This window comes from Sturnira hondurensis, unplaced genomic scaffold (genome assembly GCF_014824575.4).
Source record: "Sturnira hondurensis isolate 20B ecotype Veracruz unplaced genomic scaffold, ASM1482457v3 Scaffold0008723, whole genome shotgun sequence".
Lineage (NCBI taxonomy): Eukaryota > Metazoa > Chordata > Mammalia > Chiroptera > Phyllostomidae > Sturnira > Sturnira hondurensis.
In genome coordinates, this window is record NW_028081354.1 from 845703 (window position 1) to 862538 (window position 16836).

Below are 16836 nucleotides of genomic sequence, written 5' to 3' on the forward strand. Positions count from 1 at the left end.
CTGCCCTCTGCCCAGCACCTAAGAGGAGAAATCACACCTTGGTGACAAGCAGTGGCACAGTCTCACCTGGCCTTCTGTTACTAGGATGTGGTTTTGAAGAAGGGTGCTGGGATGCTCGCAAACATGACATCAGGGGTCTGGCATGCACTGATGGCAGAGTGGATCCCTCATGTCCTATAGTACTCCACCAGCTGTGTAGTCAGAGCGTGGCAGGCCTCCAGCAGGTTTTAAGTCCTTCTCATTACCATCAGACTGGCGGACCAAGGGTTCCTCAGTGATGCCATCTTTCACGGGCTCCTTTTGGGGGGTTGAACTGCTCATGGTATGAATGGCCACTTGGGACAAATCAGCCTTCCTGTGATTCTCTGGATCAGCAGAGAGTCTGGGATGTGGAATTTAGATACAGAACCAAGCTTCTCTTTCCTCTTCTCCATGAATTGTCAAGCATGTTTGCCTACCTCACAGTCCAAGGGAAGCCACTTAGAAGAAGACCATTTTTCCATGAAGGGGTGTCCACATTCTTCTCAACGAGCTCTGTTACCATTTCGCCACTCACCAGTTTCCCAACATCCATAGTTGCCTTCAGCTTTTATCCCAGTGCTGAGCCAGAAGCCACCCTGGCCCTCAGCATATCCTCAGTAGCCGGATGGCAGACACAGACATTTTGGGCCAATTTAGGTGTCTGGGTACCCTTCCCAGCCCCATGCAGCCCCAGCACCATGGTCTGGATGCTTTTAGGACTCTCTGGAGACAGTTGGGTTCCGGGTATGTGGGGACCGATGGCTGCAGAAGCCTCTTACTGTTTAAGCAGCTTGCATACCTCTCCAAAATGTCTAAATTAAAACTACAAATTATCACACGCATATTATTACACTACCAACCACACTTAAGCAGGCATTTACTTCTGCCAGATCCTGTACATGAAATAAGAAAGTTATGCTGTCTGAAAAAGTTAAGTCTTTTTATATGTTTAAGCGTTGTTTGTAGTTCATTTACTGAACTGTGTTCACATTCTTTGCCCATTTTTCTGCTATGTTGTTGGTTTTCTTAATTTATATATATAGATAGGAGAAAGAGGGGAGGGGGGAGAGAGACAGACAGACAGACTGACCTGTTTCCTATTATATTAGGTGCCACATATTATTCCTGTTTATTGTGTGTCTTTGACTTTACTAATGGTATTACAAGTTTAACATGCAGAATATTTTTAATGTAGTTAAACGTATAATTTTGTTTTGGCTTCTCAGTTTTGAGTCATAGCTAGACCTTCTCAATTGCAAAATATATTGCCTCAAATGGTTTTATGCTGTTCAGAGTTTGAGAACCATGCTCAGTGTCTGCCTTGACCATTGGAATGAAAGGGATAAGAGTCCAATCATCTGTGTCCCCAGGAGTCCACTATACCTGGCACAGTATAAAAGTTCAAGAAATGCTGTTGAATACACAAATTCCAACTGAGCCAAAACCATCCTCTTCTAAGCACTGTGAAGAAAATTCTGGTTCCTGGAGCCATTCTCCCATTTCTTCCCTCCACCCCTACCCCAGCTTCCACCCCCACCCCTCTGGCAGATATTCTATTGGGTTGGTGGTTATCTTTGTCTTCTTTGTGTACAAGGTCCATGATGCACTGGGTGTTTGTCAGGGCCAGACTGCTTCTGAGTCATCCATTGGCCTATCATGAGACACTAAGCACACACTGAAGGTTCAATAAGTGTTTGAGGTGTGAATGTCCAAAGGAGGGGCGGCAACTCTTTTCCCCACCTTCCTCCCTGAAGCATTTGTTTATACTTTTCTTCTGGTTCTTGGTCGGCCTTAAAGTTTAGTGATTTGTGTTTCTGTCTCCACACCCTGCTCATTCCCTTCTTGAATCCTTTGCATTGAGGTTTTGGTGCAAGGGGGAGGGGAGGATGTTCTTCCCCAGGACTATAAAGGACTAATATCAGACCCAGGCAGAATGCTATAGCTAGGGGTGTCAAACTCATTCTCACCAGGGACCACATCAGCCTTGAGGTTGCCTTCAAAGGGCCAAATGTAATTTTAGGACTGTGTAAATCTAACTACTCCCCAACTAGGGGCAAGCTGCTCAGCACCGCTGCCAGGTAGAAACAAGGTGCTGGGCTGAATAAAACGAGGTGGAGGGCCAGATTTGGCCAGTGGGCCTTGTGTTTGCCACCTGTGCTCTAGACTCAATGTTTGTGCCTCTCCTCCCCCCATGCTTATGTTGATACCTAATACCCAGTGTAATGGAATTTGGAGGTGGGGTTTTTGGGAGTTGGGATCAGTGTCCTTACAAAACAGAGTCCCTTGCCCCACCCCAAGGGAGGACACAGAGAGAAGAGGGCTATCTATAAAATAGACAGTGGGTCCTCCCCAGACCCTGAATCTACCCGTGACTTGATCTTGGAGTTGCCAGGCTCCACAATTATGATAAATAAATTTCTGTTGTTTACAAACCATTAATCCGTAGTATTCTTTTATAGCAGCCCCAAATGGACTAAGTCACTCCAGGGCTTCAAAAGACTGGCTTCTCACCAGTCAGGATTTAGCAGAAAGCTTACCTCCCCTCAGACTTTTCTAAACCCAAGGGCAATCGAGCTCTCCAGCCATTTGCTATCATATCCCCTTGTTTTGTTTTCTTCCCAGTACATCATCCTCTGAAATTATTTTGTTTATTTGCATTGTCAGAGTTCCCCTCTCTTCCGGTAGTATCGGCTCCTATCTGATTATTATCCATTTTTAGACAGAAGCATGGGACAAGGCTGCCTTGTTTCCTGGTATATTCTCAGCCCCTAGGAAGGCCGAAACATGAATGATGGTTGCCGGGAGCTCCTCCAGGGAGGGATGTAGCTCTAAATGATAATGGCACTGATGGTAATTATAAGAGTTATTATTGAGCCCAACAAATGTACTAAGCTCTACAGCAAGTACTTTTCATGATTTTCTCATTTAATATTCATGACAACTCAATGGGGCCAGGAGTTTTTTTTAATCCCCATTTGTCAGTTCCACCTGAAGCTCAGAGGAATTCTGCGACACAGCTAGTCCTAGACTGATGATTTTCAAAATATTGTGCCTAAGTAGCCACAGCGTCGGCATCACCTAGGAATTTGTTAGAAATACATCTTCTTAGGCTCCAAACCAGATATATTGAGTCAGAAACTCTGGGGTGGAGCCCAGCAACCTGAATTTTAGTAAACCTTCCAGGTGATTCTGATGAACTTACTGGTGTGAAAAACCCTGCCCTAAAAGAAAGATGAGTTGGACTCTTTTTTTAAAAAAAACTGCATCATTACCCTGACCAGTGTGGCTTAGTTGGTTGGGCACTGTCCACAAAGCAAAAGGTTGCCAGTTTGATTCTGGCTCAGGGCATGGGTTACAGGTTCAGTCCCTGGTGGAGATGCATAGGAGATGTTTCTCGCTCACACTGATGTTTCTCTCCCTCTCTTTCTCCCTTCCTTCCCCTCTTTCTAAAAATAAATAAATAAATCTTTTAAAAAAACTGCACTATTGAGATATAATTTAAAAAATCATACAATTTTCCCACTCAAGTATAAAATTCAATGGGTTTTAGTATATTTACAGGGCTATGCATCCATTGCCCATGTAAATTGTGGTTGGATTAATGGGTTAGAACATTTTTGTCTCCCCTGAAAGAAACCCTATACCCATTAACAGTCACTCCCCACTCTCCTCCCATTCCCCAGCTCCAGCCCTAAGCAACCACTAATATATTTTCTGCCTTTACTGTTTTGCCTATTCTGGACTTTTCATACAAGTGAAATCATGCAAGTATATGTGTGTGATCTGTTGTGACTGGCTTCTTTCACTTTACATATATTTCCAAAGTTCATCATGTAATGGCATCTATCCTTTTTATTTTTTTTTAAGATTTTATTTATTTGTCTTTAGAGGGGAAGGGAAGGAGAGAGGGAGAGAAACATCAATGTATGGTTGCCTTTTGTGCATCCCCTGCTGGCAGTTGGCCTGCAGGGAACTGGCCTGCAGCCCAGGCATGTGCCCTGACTGGGAATCGAACCGCGATCCTCTGATTTGCAGGCCCGCGCTCAATCCACTGAGCTACACCAGCCAGGGCCTATCCTTTTTATTGATGCATAATATTCTATTCATGGATATACCACATTTTTATTCATTTACCAACTGATGAATATTTGGATTGTTTCTAACTTTTGGCTATTATGGATAATGCTAATAAACACTCATGTGTAAGTTTTGGATAGACATACATTTTTATGTCTCTTGCAGATTATATATGTGAATCTATGAGTAAATACCTATTTATCTGTCTTTCTACCTAACTATCAAACTATCTAGGAGTATAATTGCTGGGTCATAGATCTTACCCTCTGAACCACTACACATTTCAACTAATATTAGCTTCTGCTATAATTTTTAAAAGATTTTATTTATCTACTTTTAGACAGAAGCGAAGGGAGGAAGAAAGAGAGGGAGAGAAACAGCAAGGTGTGGTTGCCTCTCATGGCCCCCAACAGGGACCTGGCCCGTATCCCAGGCATGTGCCCTGAGTGGGAATCAAACCGACAGCCCTTTGGTTCACAGGCTGGCTCTCAATCCACTGAGCCACACCAGCCAGGACAGCCTCTACTATTCTGAAATAATTATATTGTTAATAATACCAATATTCTCTTCTATCTATCAAATGTCTTTGTTGCAAAGTCCTTTATTTTTATTATCACAAATCCTCACCTCAATCCTTGACACAGGAATCATTACTCCCTGCTGTACAGGGAGAGAAACTAGAGGTCGCAAATGGAAGGCAACCTGTCTACACTCAAGAAGTTATCATGGGTGGAGCTAGAGCCACAACCTGCAAGGGCTTGTTTTCTGTGCCCTCTGTGCCTGATACCAAGTCCTGGGCTAGACTTGGACCCAAAGCTGTCCTAACATGCCTCCTCCCCGCCTTTCAGGCCTTTTCTGGAAATTAGGCTGGCCTGAAATCCCAAGGGTGAGAGCTGTGCACTCACTCCCCATGCTCTTTTCCCCAGCTGGCTCTAGAGGCCAGAGGGAGGGGCTTCCCCCGAGCTAGAAATAAATCGGTGGGAGGGCAGTCCTGAGCTGGGCCGCATAGTAAGGTGGTTAGGAGACTGTGAGGGGGAGGTAAGGAGCTTTTTGTTTGGGGATGTTTTGTTTTGTTGGCTCTTGGAGACCAGGTAAGGTAGGGTTTGGCAGAATTTTGCTGTGGATAGGAAATGGGAGTGAGGAGCGAGGCCGAAACCAGCAGACATGGGTAGTGTAAAGTAGGGGAGAGAGCTTTCACAGGCCAGGCAGGCCTGAGGAGCCTCCTTCCCCAAGTTGTTGGAATAGAGATTTTACCTGAGTGGGAAGGAGGCTTTTCTTCCATGACCACTGCTTGAGGCCCCTGGTCTGTGCAAAGCCCTCTCTGTGCTGGGACCTAGGATTAGGGCAAACATCTCAGAGCCAGGCACCCAGGGACTAGGGGACAAAGGCAGAAACAGACACTTGGCTAGGAAGTAGGAAAGGCAGGATGGAGGGGACAATTCTGTGAGCTGTGTAAGCAGGCTTTCCAAGGAGTGGGAAGCAATGCAACTGGGGCTTCAAAGCCACAAACAGTTAGCCTTGGGCCGGAGGAAGGCGTTGCAGGTGGGGGGAGCCGCCTGTGCAAAGCCTTGGAGCATGTAAGATCTGGAGCAGAGAGGTTTAGGAGATAAGTGGTGGCAGTGAGCTCAAGGCTGTCAGCAAGAGCTGTGCTGCCTAGTATGGTTGCCAGAGCCACAAGACACAATGGCTATTTAAATTTAAATTAGTTAGCATTAAATGAAATTAAAAATCTAGCTCCTTGGGTGTACCGGCAACATTTCAACTGTTCAATCACCACATGGTACCTCCAGAAATAGACTAGATATAGAAGGGCTCCTTCACTGCACAAAGTCCCTTGAATTAGCGGGAAGCCTCAGGAGGGTTAGGGTTGCTCAAGGACCCACAGGAGAGAGCAGGCTTAGACTGTGCTGCCTGGCAGGTTAGGGTCTGACCTGTGAGATCTCTGGACTACAGGTGAGGGAACAGTCCCCATCCATGTGAGGCAGTGTGACTCACGTTCTGCCAGCATAAAGTGGACTCTGCCCCCAGGAAGGAACTAACCAGGTCGGACCTCACTAGCCCGACTTAGGAGCAGTGTGATCAGAGCCAGAGTCAGAGAAACATGGAGTGAGTTGTACTGGGGAGGGTGGCGCAGATGCTGAGTGGGGCTGGGTGGGGCAATGAGGGGGTCTCCAGCGTGGTCACAGTTTGTGTGTATGGTGTTGGACAGGAGAGGGGCTGCGGAAGGTGTCTGTGAGCTGAGAGGGGAGACCAGAGTGGAGGCCTGCTGGATGGGGTGCCGTGTCAGTGATGAGAGAGAGGAAACTCTCCCAGCCCACCACAGTGAGCTGTTTCTGCTTTTTCCCAGGTCCAATACGGTCCAGCTGACAAGGATGGAATATGCCATGAAGTCCCTCAGCCTTCTGCACCCCAAGTCTCTGTCCAGGTGAGGAGAGCCAAGAGTGGAAGGGAAGGGGAGCTACCTGTTTGCTGTAGGGCAGAGCTTTGCAAATTTCAGCGACACACAATTCACTGGGGTATCTTGATAAAAATGCAGATACTGATTCGGGAGGTCTGGGTGAACCCAAGATTTTGTCCTTCCAACAAGCCCCTCGGGTGGTGTTAATCCTGGTACACAGGCCCCCAGCCACCGCCACACTGTGCTTGGCGCTTTCATTCTTTACCTCATTTAAAGCTCACCATGACTTTGGGAGGTAGGGATGGTTATACCAAATTAATAGACGGGGAAACTAAAGCACATAGTGGCTGCTCTCAATCACCTAGCACATGCATAGCAGGGCCATGATTCACACTTTGGCCTGCCTGACTCCGAAACCCAGGTTCCTTCCACTCCTTTCATTCTACATTGTGTATGTCAGAGCTCAAAAATACCTTAACACTGACATCAGCTTCGCCACTTCATCTCACTTTACAGGTGAGGAGAGTGAGGCCTAGAGAGGAAAGTGGAAAAGGGGGATGTGGGTGGGGTGGATCTTCTATCGCCTTGTGCCTCCTCACGGCCTGAGAACCGGCAGTCAGTATCACTTGGGAACTTACTAGACTTAGAAAATCTCTAACCCCTCCTCGACCTGCTGAATCAGAATCTGCTTTTTACCAAGATCCCCAGAGGACTTACATGCCCATTAAAGTCTGAGGTGCACTGATATAGCTGCCTTTTGAGTAAGACTACCTACAGCAAGATTGGTAGGTGGTAGAGGAGGAGGAATATAGTAAGCTTAGGCTAGAGGGATTGGGAAGTGAGTTACTCTGCTATGGGATGGGGTGAGAGCCGGGAAGCAGCAGACAGCTTATTCTGATGCCCAAAACCACCCCCAGGTATGTGGCAGTGAGCACCTCAGCAGTGACCCAGCAGCTGCTGCCGTTGCCCAGCCAGGAGGCTCTCAGAGCCCGGCCCTGCAGAGTGAGCACCAAGGACCGGAGTGTGCGGAAGGGCATCATGGCGCACAGTCTGGAGGACCTCCTCTACAAGGTGAGGGGTGGGCCTGACCTCTGCACAGCTGAACCTCTGAGACCTTGACTCAGAGTTGGCCCTACCAGCTGCCCCTGGGAGTTCAGCAAGAATGGAGTTCGTCATGGCTTACATGGTGAAAAATTTCCTTTCTGATGCCAGCTCAAATGGGTTGGTAGCGCCTGCCCGGAGTGCTTTTCAATTGATTAGTGATTTGTCTGTTGATAGAGGGCAGGCAGTATATTGCCTTCCGGTACCAGCAATCAGTGGTATTTTCAGAGCATATTTTCTTTCTTTTTTATTGATTGATTTGAGAGAGAGAGAGAGAGGAACGGGGTGGGGGGAGAAAGAGAAGTACCAATTTTTTGTTCCGCTTATTTATCCATTCATTGGTTGATTCTTGTATGTGCCCCGACCCAAGATCAAACCCAGAACCTTGGTGCATGGGGACGATGCTCTAACCAACTGAGCTACTCGGCCAGGGCCCAGAGCATGTTTTCTCTTTGGAAGGATCCTTAGGTTGCTTTTTCCAATTGTTTTGAAACTGTAGAAGCACCTGGAAGTTGGGGAAATGGGCAAGATTTTAGACATTCCCTTCCTCATCTCCTCCCTTTAGCCGGGGCAGTCCTCCTCAGTCTGCCTCCTGTATTGGCCATCTATGTAGGGCTTTTTAGGGACTGTGGAAGACTTTCTTCAAACTCCTAATCAGGTAAGCTTCCAGGGGAGGAAAACAGGATATACACTATTGTGGATGATAGTGACACCCTTCCCCATATCTGGGGCCCCTCTCCACTTGGTTGGAATACTTTCTCCCACTGGCCCACCTACAGAATCATCTATTCTGGCTCTGTATTAGGCATATGCTTCATTGCCCCACTAGTTTGTCAGTGCCAGAGGATGGGACCCTGCTCATCTGGGAGTCCAGGTCCTGACACAGATCAAATGTTTGAATTAGGCTTCCAATTACTAGATGGTTGAGCATATAGAAATCATAGCTGACCTATCCCTCTATTCTAGATTTTCCTCCCCCATTTCTCTGAATTAGGTCCAATCTTCCTGGAAGCCAATTTCTCCTCCCTTTTGAGGCTTCTGGTTGCCCCAGACTACATTTCTTGTGCCTTGAATCAAAAGTGCTCTTTCATACTTGAGTCTAGACTCTGAGGTTAGGGGACCACTTTACGAATTAAAATGGCCTTGTTAACACATGGGCTTCCCACACTTCTCTCCCTGAGACTGATTAGGTCATGAGTGAGGCTCAGGGATTGTCATTTTTAGCAAGTTCTTTGGGAGATTCTTATAGCCACTGAGTTTGGGAATTCCTAGTCAGAGCCCTAACTCTGGAGGGTGCAGGGAGGAACAGCAGTGAGGAGTCAGCTTCCTAGGATGGACCACAGGTCAGAAGAGAATCTTACCAACAGAGCAGGGAGGATATCTGTTTGTCTAGACTACCTTTCGAATTTGGCAACAGAAAGAAAAGAGAGCCGAGAAAGTGAGGGGAGAGAGGGTAAGGCAGTATGGTTGGCAGAGACCAGGGTATGAGGTCCCTTATTGGCTATGGCAGAGAACAATTGGGTTTCATGTTAAAACCAATATGCTACTGGAGGATTTTCTTTAAAAAAACACACACAACTAATTTTGAAACAATCTCAAACTAACAAATGTTGCATGAACAATACAAGATTTCCTGTATCACTTGACGGTAAGTTGCCAACCTGATACCTATCGTTCTTGGATACTTCGATGTGTGTTTTCTCCAAACAAGGATAGTCTTCTATGTAACCACAATGCAACCATCAAAATCAGGGACAATACAATATTACATGACTCCTACTGTTTGAGCTTGAAACTCCATTCAGGTGTTTTCAATTTTCCCAATGATATGCTTTGTTCCAAAAGGACCCAGGTCAGGATCAAGTGTTCTATTTAACTGCATATCTCTTTAGTCTCCTTCAGTCTAGACCAGTTCCTCAATTTCCTTGATTTTCATGGCCTTGACTATTTTGAAGATTATAAACCAGTTGTTTTGTTTATTCTCCTTTCGTTTAGAATTGTCCAATTTTATACAGTTTTGAATAGTCACATTACTGTTTAACTTTGAATAAAAAAGGTACAGTCAGGTTTCTCTATGTAAAGTTATTAGTTTTCCCTTTGTGTTAATTAATTTCTAGGGAGGTATTTTGTACTAAGTAAAATCTCCTTCTACATCTAAATTTCAATTTATTCGTTTACTTATATCAAAAAGGACTCAAGCCCCGGCTAGCGTGGCTCAATGGATTGAGGGCTGGCCTGCAAACCAAACCCCTGACTGGGTTTGATTCCCAGTCAGGGCACATGCCTGGGTTGTGGGCCAGGTCAGTTCTCCCCAGTGAGGGATGAGTGAGAAGCAATGACACATTAGTGTTTCTCTCCCTCTCTCCCTCCCTTCCTCTCTTTCTAAAAGTAAATAAACAAAAATTTTAAAAAATTATCAGATCAGTTAAAAATGTGATCTATGTAGCCCTGGCCGTGTGGCTCAGTTGGCTGAAGCACTGACCTGTGCACCAGCTCTGTAGCTGCATGGGGACGGCAGAAGCACCACTAACCTTATTCCGCAGGTCCGGGACACCCTGATGCTGGGGGACAAGCCCTTCTCCCTGGTGCTGGAGGAAGATGGCACAGCTGTAGAGACAGAAGAGTACTTTCAGTCCCTGGCAGATGACACAGCGTTCATGGTCCTCCAGAAGGGGCAGAAATGGCAGCCTCCATCAGAGCAGGTGAGGTGCCACCTGTGGAGGGAGAACATTGGGAGTCTGGAGGAAGTCCTTGAGGTATGCCAACCACACGCTTGTCTTGATGCAGGGTTCTCGGTACCAACTCTCCCCCTCCCGTAAGCCTGCCAAGAAGATCGATGTGGCCCGTGTAACTTTTGACCTGTACAAGGTGAACCCACAGGACCTCATTGGCTGCCTGAATGTAAAGGCAACTCTCTATGGCACATACTCCCTTTCCTACAATCTGAACTGCTACGGAGCCAAGCGCATCGTGAGGTAAGTGAATTGGGACTAGCTGGGGGCAGGGTGGGTATGCAGCAGTGGAAGAGCCATCATGTGCTCTCATGGACCTCGGCCTCTTAGGGCCTGGAACTGGCATTGATGCTGACAAAGCAAGACGGTTAGCATTTGTCCAGAACTTATGGCTGAATTATTGCTTTAGATTTCACTAGTGTATGCTAAAGGGGCCACACACATTCCTCTAGGCAGAACCAGGATATATTTAGTTTTTCTAATATTTTTCCACTAGAACAGTTATTTTTTTTACATTTGAAATAGTAAGTTTTCCTAAATAGTCTTCTAATCAACTGTTAAACATGAACACATGTCACAGATTTTACTGTGGCCCTGGCTGGGTACTCGGTTGATCAGAGCATCGTCCCAATATACCAAGGTTGTAAGTTTGATCCCCTGTCAGGGCACATGGAAGAAGCAACCCATGAATGCATAGAAAAGTAGAAAACCAAATCAATGTTTATCTATCTATCTATCTTTCCCCCCTCTCTCCCTTGTTCTATTCTTCTCTCTCTAAAAAAAAATCAATTAAAAATTTTATAGAAAGGTTTTATTTAACTCATTAATGAATGAGAGAACCAGCAAGAAGTTATCATCAGTTCAAAGGAGAATTTAGAACCCCACCTACATACAGGTCCATCAATAAAGCTGAAATAAGTTTATAGATACAAATTGGAATAAAATTATTTATAATTAGATACAGTTATTTCACCCTTCCTACCCCCATTGTAAAAAATTCCATGGGGGAAGGAGGGGTGATATAATTGTCTCTCCATAGGGCAAAATTAATTTGCATGTCTGTGGACAGACAATAGCCATTTGCATTGTTTAATGACCTTTTAAAAACGTTTTACTTTACTTTTTGAAAGACCCAATCAAATACCAGAGGAACGTGAAAATATCTTAAATCCTAAGAGGAGGGCCCTAACTGATGGAGTGCCGGGCTGTGAACCTAAAGATCCCTGGTTCCGCCCCCAGTCCGGGCACATGCTTGAGTGGCGGGCCGGGTCCCCAGCTGGGGGTGCACAAGAGACAACAGATCTTTGTATCTCTCGCACATTGGATGTTTCTTTCCCTCTCCTTCTCCCTCCCACCCTCTCTCTCTAAAAATAAATAAATAAAAATATTTAAAAAATTGTGAGAAGAGGACTGTTATGCTGGGTTTCCCAAACGCAGCCGCCCCGGGGTGCCCCATAGCGTTTTTACCTCGTCAGATGGATGTGCCGCTGAGGCAGACGCCATCCAACCAGTCCAAAGCCGCGAAGCTAAGGAGCAGCACAGCATGACATCTTGCCCGTTTCTTCTGACAGATTCCACTCTTCTCCAGTTGCTTCCTCTACTATTTACTGAATACTCATTGAGTTCCTGGCCCTATTGTGTAAGCTAAATAAGAAGATCTCAGAAGAAGCTCCATGAGGGCAAGAATTTGTGCTGCCTCCAGTACCTTGATGCATGCGGGCAGATAGAAGTAATTCAAATAACTATAGAATATATGGAGACATATATGACTCTTATTCTCAGGGAACTTCTGAGAAGTTCTGCCAAAACATATGTAGCTGGTGCCCATCAGACCTTCTTGGCTTTCTGACCTTATTGTCTGCAGAGGAGGAGCCTGGGGCTGCATGCTTCTGCCTGCCAGAGATGACACGGTGGCTAGAAGTTCCTTTTTCCTCCTATGCCCCATCATGCCCTGTCTTGTTCTGGGCTTGCTGTCAGTAGTTTGCAAATTTCAAGGTCTAGAGCAAGAAGTTTTAGTCCATTTAGGGAAAGTAGGACTCTCAGTCCTGAACTCAGGAGACATCTTGGTATCAAAAAAACAATTGTAAGCGGTACTCAGTGTAGTGACATGGTGTTGTTGGCTAGTTTGGGGGTTTTCAATTGTGCTAGATAAACATCCCCTACAATTTACCATTTTAACTACTTTTAGGTGTACAATTCAGTGACATTCACAGTGTTGTGCAACCATCACCACTATCCATTTCCAGAACGTTTTCATCATTCCAAACTGAAACTCTGTACCCATTAAACATTAACTGCCCACCCCGCTCCCCTTTGCTCCTGCCAACCTCTGTTCTACTTCCTATCTCTGTTAATTTGCCTATTCCACAGCCCTCATGCAAGCGGAATCATATGAGACTTGTCTCTCTGTCTGGCTTCTTTTAGCTAACATAATGTTTTCAAGTCTCATCCATGCTGTAACATGTGTCAGAATTTCACTCCTATTTATGGCTGGACAACTGGTTTTAAGCTTCAGTTCTGTAATTTGAGAAATGGGTTTACATCTCAGGTATAACCTTTATATTTTTTAAGTATTTTTATGTGTAGATGTTTATGGTTCTAATTATCTTTCTGCCACCCTCCCCCTCAACCATCATTTATTGAATGAAGGTTAATAGAAGACCAGTTTCAATATCATCCAGGAAGTGTTTATTTTCCTTTTTCTCCTCCCTGGTGCCCTCTAGGACCGACACCCCCAGTGACTCTCACCCACCTCTTTTAAACAGACTTGGCTAAGAACTTGGTTAAAGTAGTCAGGCATTCAACCAGCTACTCTTGACCCCATGTCTCCCTTACTCTTCTACACACCAGGCCCCATGTTAAGAGAGTTGTGTTATTTCAACCTCCTAACCCTGTGTGGGATCAAAATGGTATCTTCACGTGCAGCTCTCTGAAAATTAGCTTGACTACAGATGACTTAGAAAGGTCTCGGAGTCTAAAACAGATATTGTGACAGGCAGAGTTACCATTTTCATGTTATATAGATCAATATGGCTGGTCAAAGCAGTATCACAAACATAAAAGGCCTTATTAAATGAGCTTAAACTTTGGACATCTCAATGAAGGCACAGTTGAAGGCAATACCTGGTGACCCTTTTCCATTTGCTGGTGGAAGGGAGCATCTGTTTCTGTTTGCACGTGACTCGTGGGGGAGGAGCATTTTGGAGATGCAGGCAGTTTCCTTCATGTTTTAACTCGACTACCTTCTCATTCCACCCAGGGAAGCTCTTCGCTGGGCCCTCCTCAGCATGCAGGCCACAGGCCACGTGCTGCTGGGCACTTCCTGTTATATGCAGCAGCTTCTGGATGCCACAGAGGGAGAGCAGCCTCCCAAGGGCAAGGCTCCATCCCTCATCCCAACCTGTCTGAAGATGCTGCAATGAGGACCCAAGTCTTGGAGGCCTTCTCTTGCCAAGGACTAGACTGGAGGTCCCATGCTGAGCTGGTAGCACCCACAAGCCTGGCAGTTAGAGAGCTTCTTACCTCCCTACAACTCCCTCATCCCCACAGGACTATGAATGTGGAAGCAAGGAGAAGGGCTGGAAACCTGGCATGGGCTGTCCAAAGGAGAACTGAGGGGATTTGGCCTGGTCCAGCTCCTTCCTGACCAAGGTAGCTTAGCTGACCAAGACTGGTCACCAACACACTAGGCAGAAAGCCTGCCCCTCAGCTACCTGTCTTCACCTGCTGTACTTTCATCACACTCCCTACTTCCTGGCCACCATCCCTAGTACTCCTGAGCGAACTGTCAGGCCCACTAGTGTATGATATTAGAAAGTTCACAATAAATGATTTACACTGATACATCTTTGCCTGTGTTCTTTGGGGATGAAGGCGGGTTTCTATCTGCAAGGTTGAAAAGGCTTAAGGGAAAAAAGGAGTCTATTGTCAAATCATTCTCCAAAATGTGGAGTTACAAGAAATAGCACTTTTTCTGCCAAAAAAAATTGCAGTTGATTCTGGAACCAATATCTGATTAACCATAAACTTGAGCAAACCACATAATCCATACTCGAAATAACAGTTTACAAAATAAATTTGCCTATCAGAAGGGCTTTGATTGGAAGGGTGAGAGGAAGGCAGCCTTCGAAGTTCTCGTTGCTGCACTTTATCACAACCTTGTGTTTGGGGGTAAGGCACGTACCAAGCTGTAACACAGCTCTCCATCAGTGCCTTCCCCAGCTTGCCAAACAGTTCAGAACTTTCATCCTCTGGATTTCAAAATGAGTTGTTCAGTAGCCACAAAGAATATTAATTTCTCATCAGTGTAAGCTGGCATTTTTCATTACAGGGCAACTCAAACAAAGCAAGCAAGAACAGCTAGGTTTGCTGGTGACTGTGCTTTAGTCTAACTCTCAGATTCAAAAATGTGTCATTTCTAACCCTTACTTAAAGTCTATTTGGACTTATTAAGAACAAAGACAGCCCTGACTAGTGTGGCTCAGTGGGATGGGTGTCACACTGAAAACTGAAAGGTCGCTGGTTTGATTCCCAGTCAGGGCACATGCCTGGGTGCAGGCCAGGTACCTGGTTGTGGGTGTGTGAGAGGGAACGATCAGATTTTCTCTGGCACATCAATGTCTCTCTCCTTGTCTCCTTCTCTCTCTCTCCCCCTTCCCCTCTCCCTAAAAATAAATAAATAAATAAAGTCTTTTTTAAAAAAGGAACGAAGACAAAAGTCTGGGTCACCAAAGATGGAGTTGGAGAGTTAATGCTGGCCGCTGACCCAGACACACCCTGCAGCCATATGTGGGAGGAGCTGCCAGAACTAGTAGAAGAACATTTTCTATTCTGGGCTTTTCCAGCTCTTGCAGTTCTGGCTGGAGTGCCGTCCTGGCTCCGTGGGGCGGGCCTTCTCACATGGAGGCACAGCGTTTATATCAGCAAAGAAGCTGTTCCTGGTCACCCTTTGCTGAGGCTGCGGCCTACTTGCTCCTCCTATAAAATTAATCATACCTTGAGTTGGGCTGGGGGTGGCAGATGCTTGGAATTTGTCCCCACACCCCCTCCACCTGAGTTTAGTTTTACAAGTGAGTCTTAAGTGACTGACTCTTGTCACTGAGCCATCCCAGGAAAATAGGTTATTCCTTTATTTAAGGAGCTTAGAGATTAATGGAGTGACATCAACAGTGGGCAGCGAACTGGAGAGAACAGGCTTTGCTGCAGCTGAGGCATGTTTAGGGAAAATTTCGAAGAGTGTGGGAGCTCAAGCCTCAATGGGGTCAGCGGTTAGTCCAAGTAGGGGAATGGCCCCTCCTGGAGCAGAGCACGGTAGCAAAGGAGAGGTCTGCTGCAGTGAAGTTAGGATTTGTCCCAGCCACTCGGCTGCAGTTTTCTCGTCTTGTTCAAGCTGGTGCTTATGTTATGAAAGAAAGTCCCAGAAACTCAGTTCTTCTCACAAGTGCAGTAAAGAATTACAGATTAGCAAGTCTATTAGTGTGCAAGCAAAGTGTATTAGTGCAAAGTTCTAATGGGAAAGTAAAAGCAAGTGTGTCTAGAGCAGGAGTGGCAAAAGCAGGGTGGCCACAGGCCAGCTGGCCAGGGGGCCCCAGTGTGGCAAAAAGAACCAAGAGGACCAAGAGAACAAGTCTTTCACTATGAGGATGTATATAGTTGGCGGGGTCAGGGTGAAGAAGTTACATACTGATTGACGAGTAAAGGTGGTGCCAGTTTCCCTCCGGAGACGGGAGACATGACCACCCACATGTAGGTATGTCTCTCTCCTGATAGGTGAGTATTGGTTAGCCCAAATCCTTGACTTACCCCAAGTTCTATTTGTTCATTTTGCATATGTGACAGGAGGTAGGCAGTTAACCAAAGATGTTTTATGGTTTTTTTCCCCTTTGGGCACTGTAGTCTTCCTCCCCTTCTCCCTTCCAGGCCTTGGGATGAATACACAGTCTCAAGGTTTTCCTTTTTCCAGCTAGTGGAGATGATACACACAGACCTTCAAGGGCTTCTCCTTGCACTATCATAGTTTGCATGTGTTGTTCAGAATGCTTGGCAGCCTTATTGGGCCAGGCTCAGGATCACTGGGTCAACAGGTGAGCCTTTGCTTTTAGGCTCATGTATTTTAAAAAATATTTTATTTATTTATTTTTAGAGAGAGGGGACAGGAAGGAGAAAGAGTGGGAGAGAAACATCAATGTGTGGTTGCCTCTCATGTGTGCCCTACTGAGGACCTGGCCTGCAACCCAGGCATGTGCCCTGACTGGGAATTGAACCAGCACCTTTCCTTCACAGGCCCATGCTCAATCCACTGAGCTACACCAGCCAGGGCTCATGTATTAAGTTCTTCATTAGATTGCAATAGTGAGGGCTTTGCCCTTATTTCCTCTCTGGTCTCTCATTCTACTGTAACACTTACAAGTACACAGGAGACCTTCAGAAGAAGGATTCTAAAATACCGTGGGGCCTTATGACAAAGTACCCTAATGTCCAAGCCCAAAACAAGATAAAACCACCTGC

The 16836-nt window shown here is 45.8% G+C and overlaps 1 protein-coding gene, 1 long non-coding RNA gene and 1 pseudogene across 3 annotated transcripts; 1 reads left to right on the forward strand and 2 right to left on the reverse strand.

Moving 5' to 3' along the window:
- LOC118993325 (adenylate kinase 2, mitochondrial-like) lies at positions 1-802 on the reverse strand (annotated as a pseudogene).
- Positions 803-5074: 4272 nt separating this feature from the next.
- CIDEC (cell death inducing DFFA like effector c) lies at positions 5075-14172 on the forward strand. Of its 2 annotated transcripts, none has more exons than XM_037055633.1 (6): positions 5075-5136; positions 6446-6523; positions 7414-7567; positions 10141-10299; positions 10385-10572; positions 13589-14172. In XM_037055633.1, exons 2-6 carry the CDS (start codon positions 6471-6473, stop codon positions 13749-13751), a joined length of 717 nt encoding a protein of 238 aa, XP_036911528.1. In that variant the 5' UTR covers positions 5075-5136; positions 6446-6470; the 3' UTR covers positions 13752-14172. The 2 variants fall into 2 exon arrangements, with proteins under 2 accessions (XP_036911528.1, XP_036911527.1); XM_037055632.1 differs by lacking the exon at positions 5075-5136 and adding an exon at positions 6120-6204.
- Positions 5179-6012, reverse strand: LOC118993344 (uncharacterized). Its single transcript, XR_005067841.1, has 2 exons — positions 5536-6012; positions 5179-5472 (listed from the first exon to the last, which is right to left on the reverse strand). It is a non-coding gene; the product is annotated as an uncharacterized LOC118993344 (long non-coding RNA).
- Positions 14173-16836: the final 2664 nt, after the last annotated feature.

Coding starts and splice junctions, on each gene's coding strand:
- CIDEC (XM_037055632.1), top strand. Junction 7,568..10,140: donor TGGAGGACCTCCTCTACAAG/GTGAGGGGTGGG, acceptor CTTATTCCGCAG/GTCCGGGACACCCTGATGCT. Junction 10,300..10,384: donor GGCAGCCTCCATCAGAGCAG/GTGAGGTGCCAC, acceptor GTCTTGATGCAG/GGTTCTCGGTACCAACTCTC.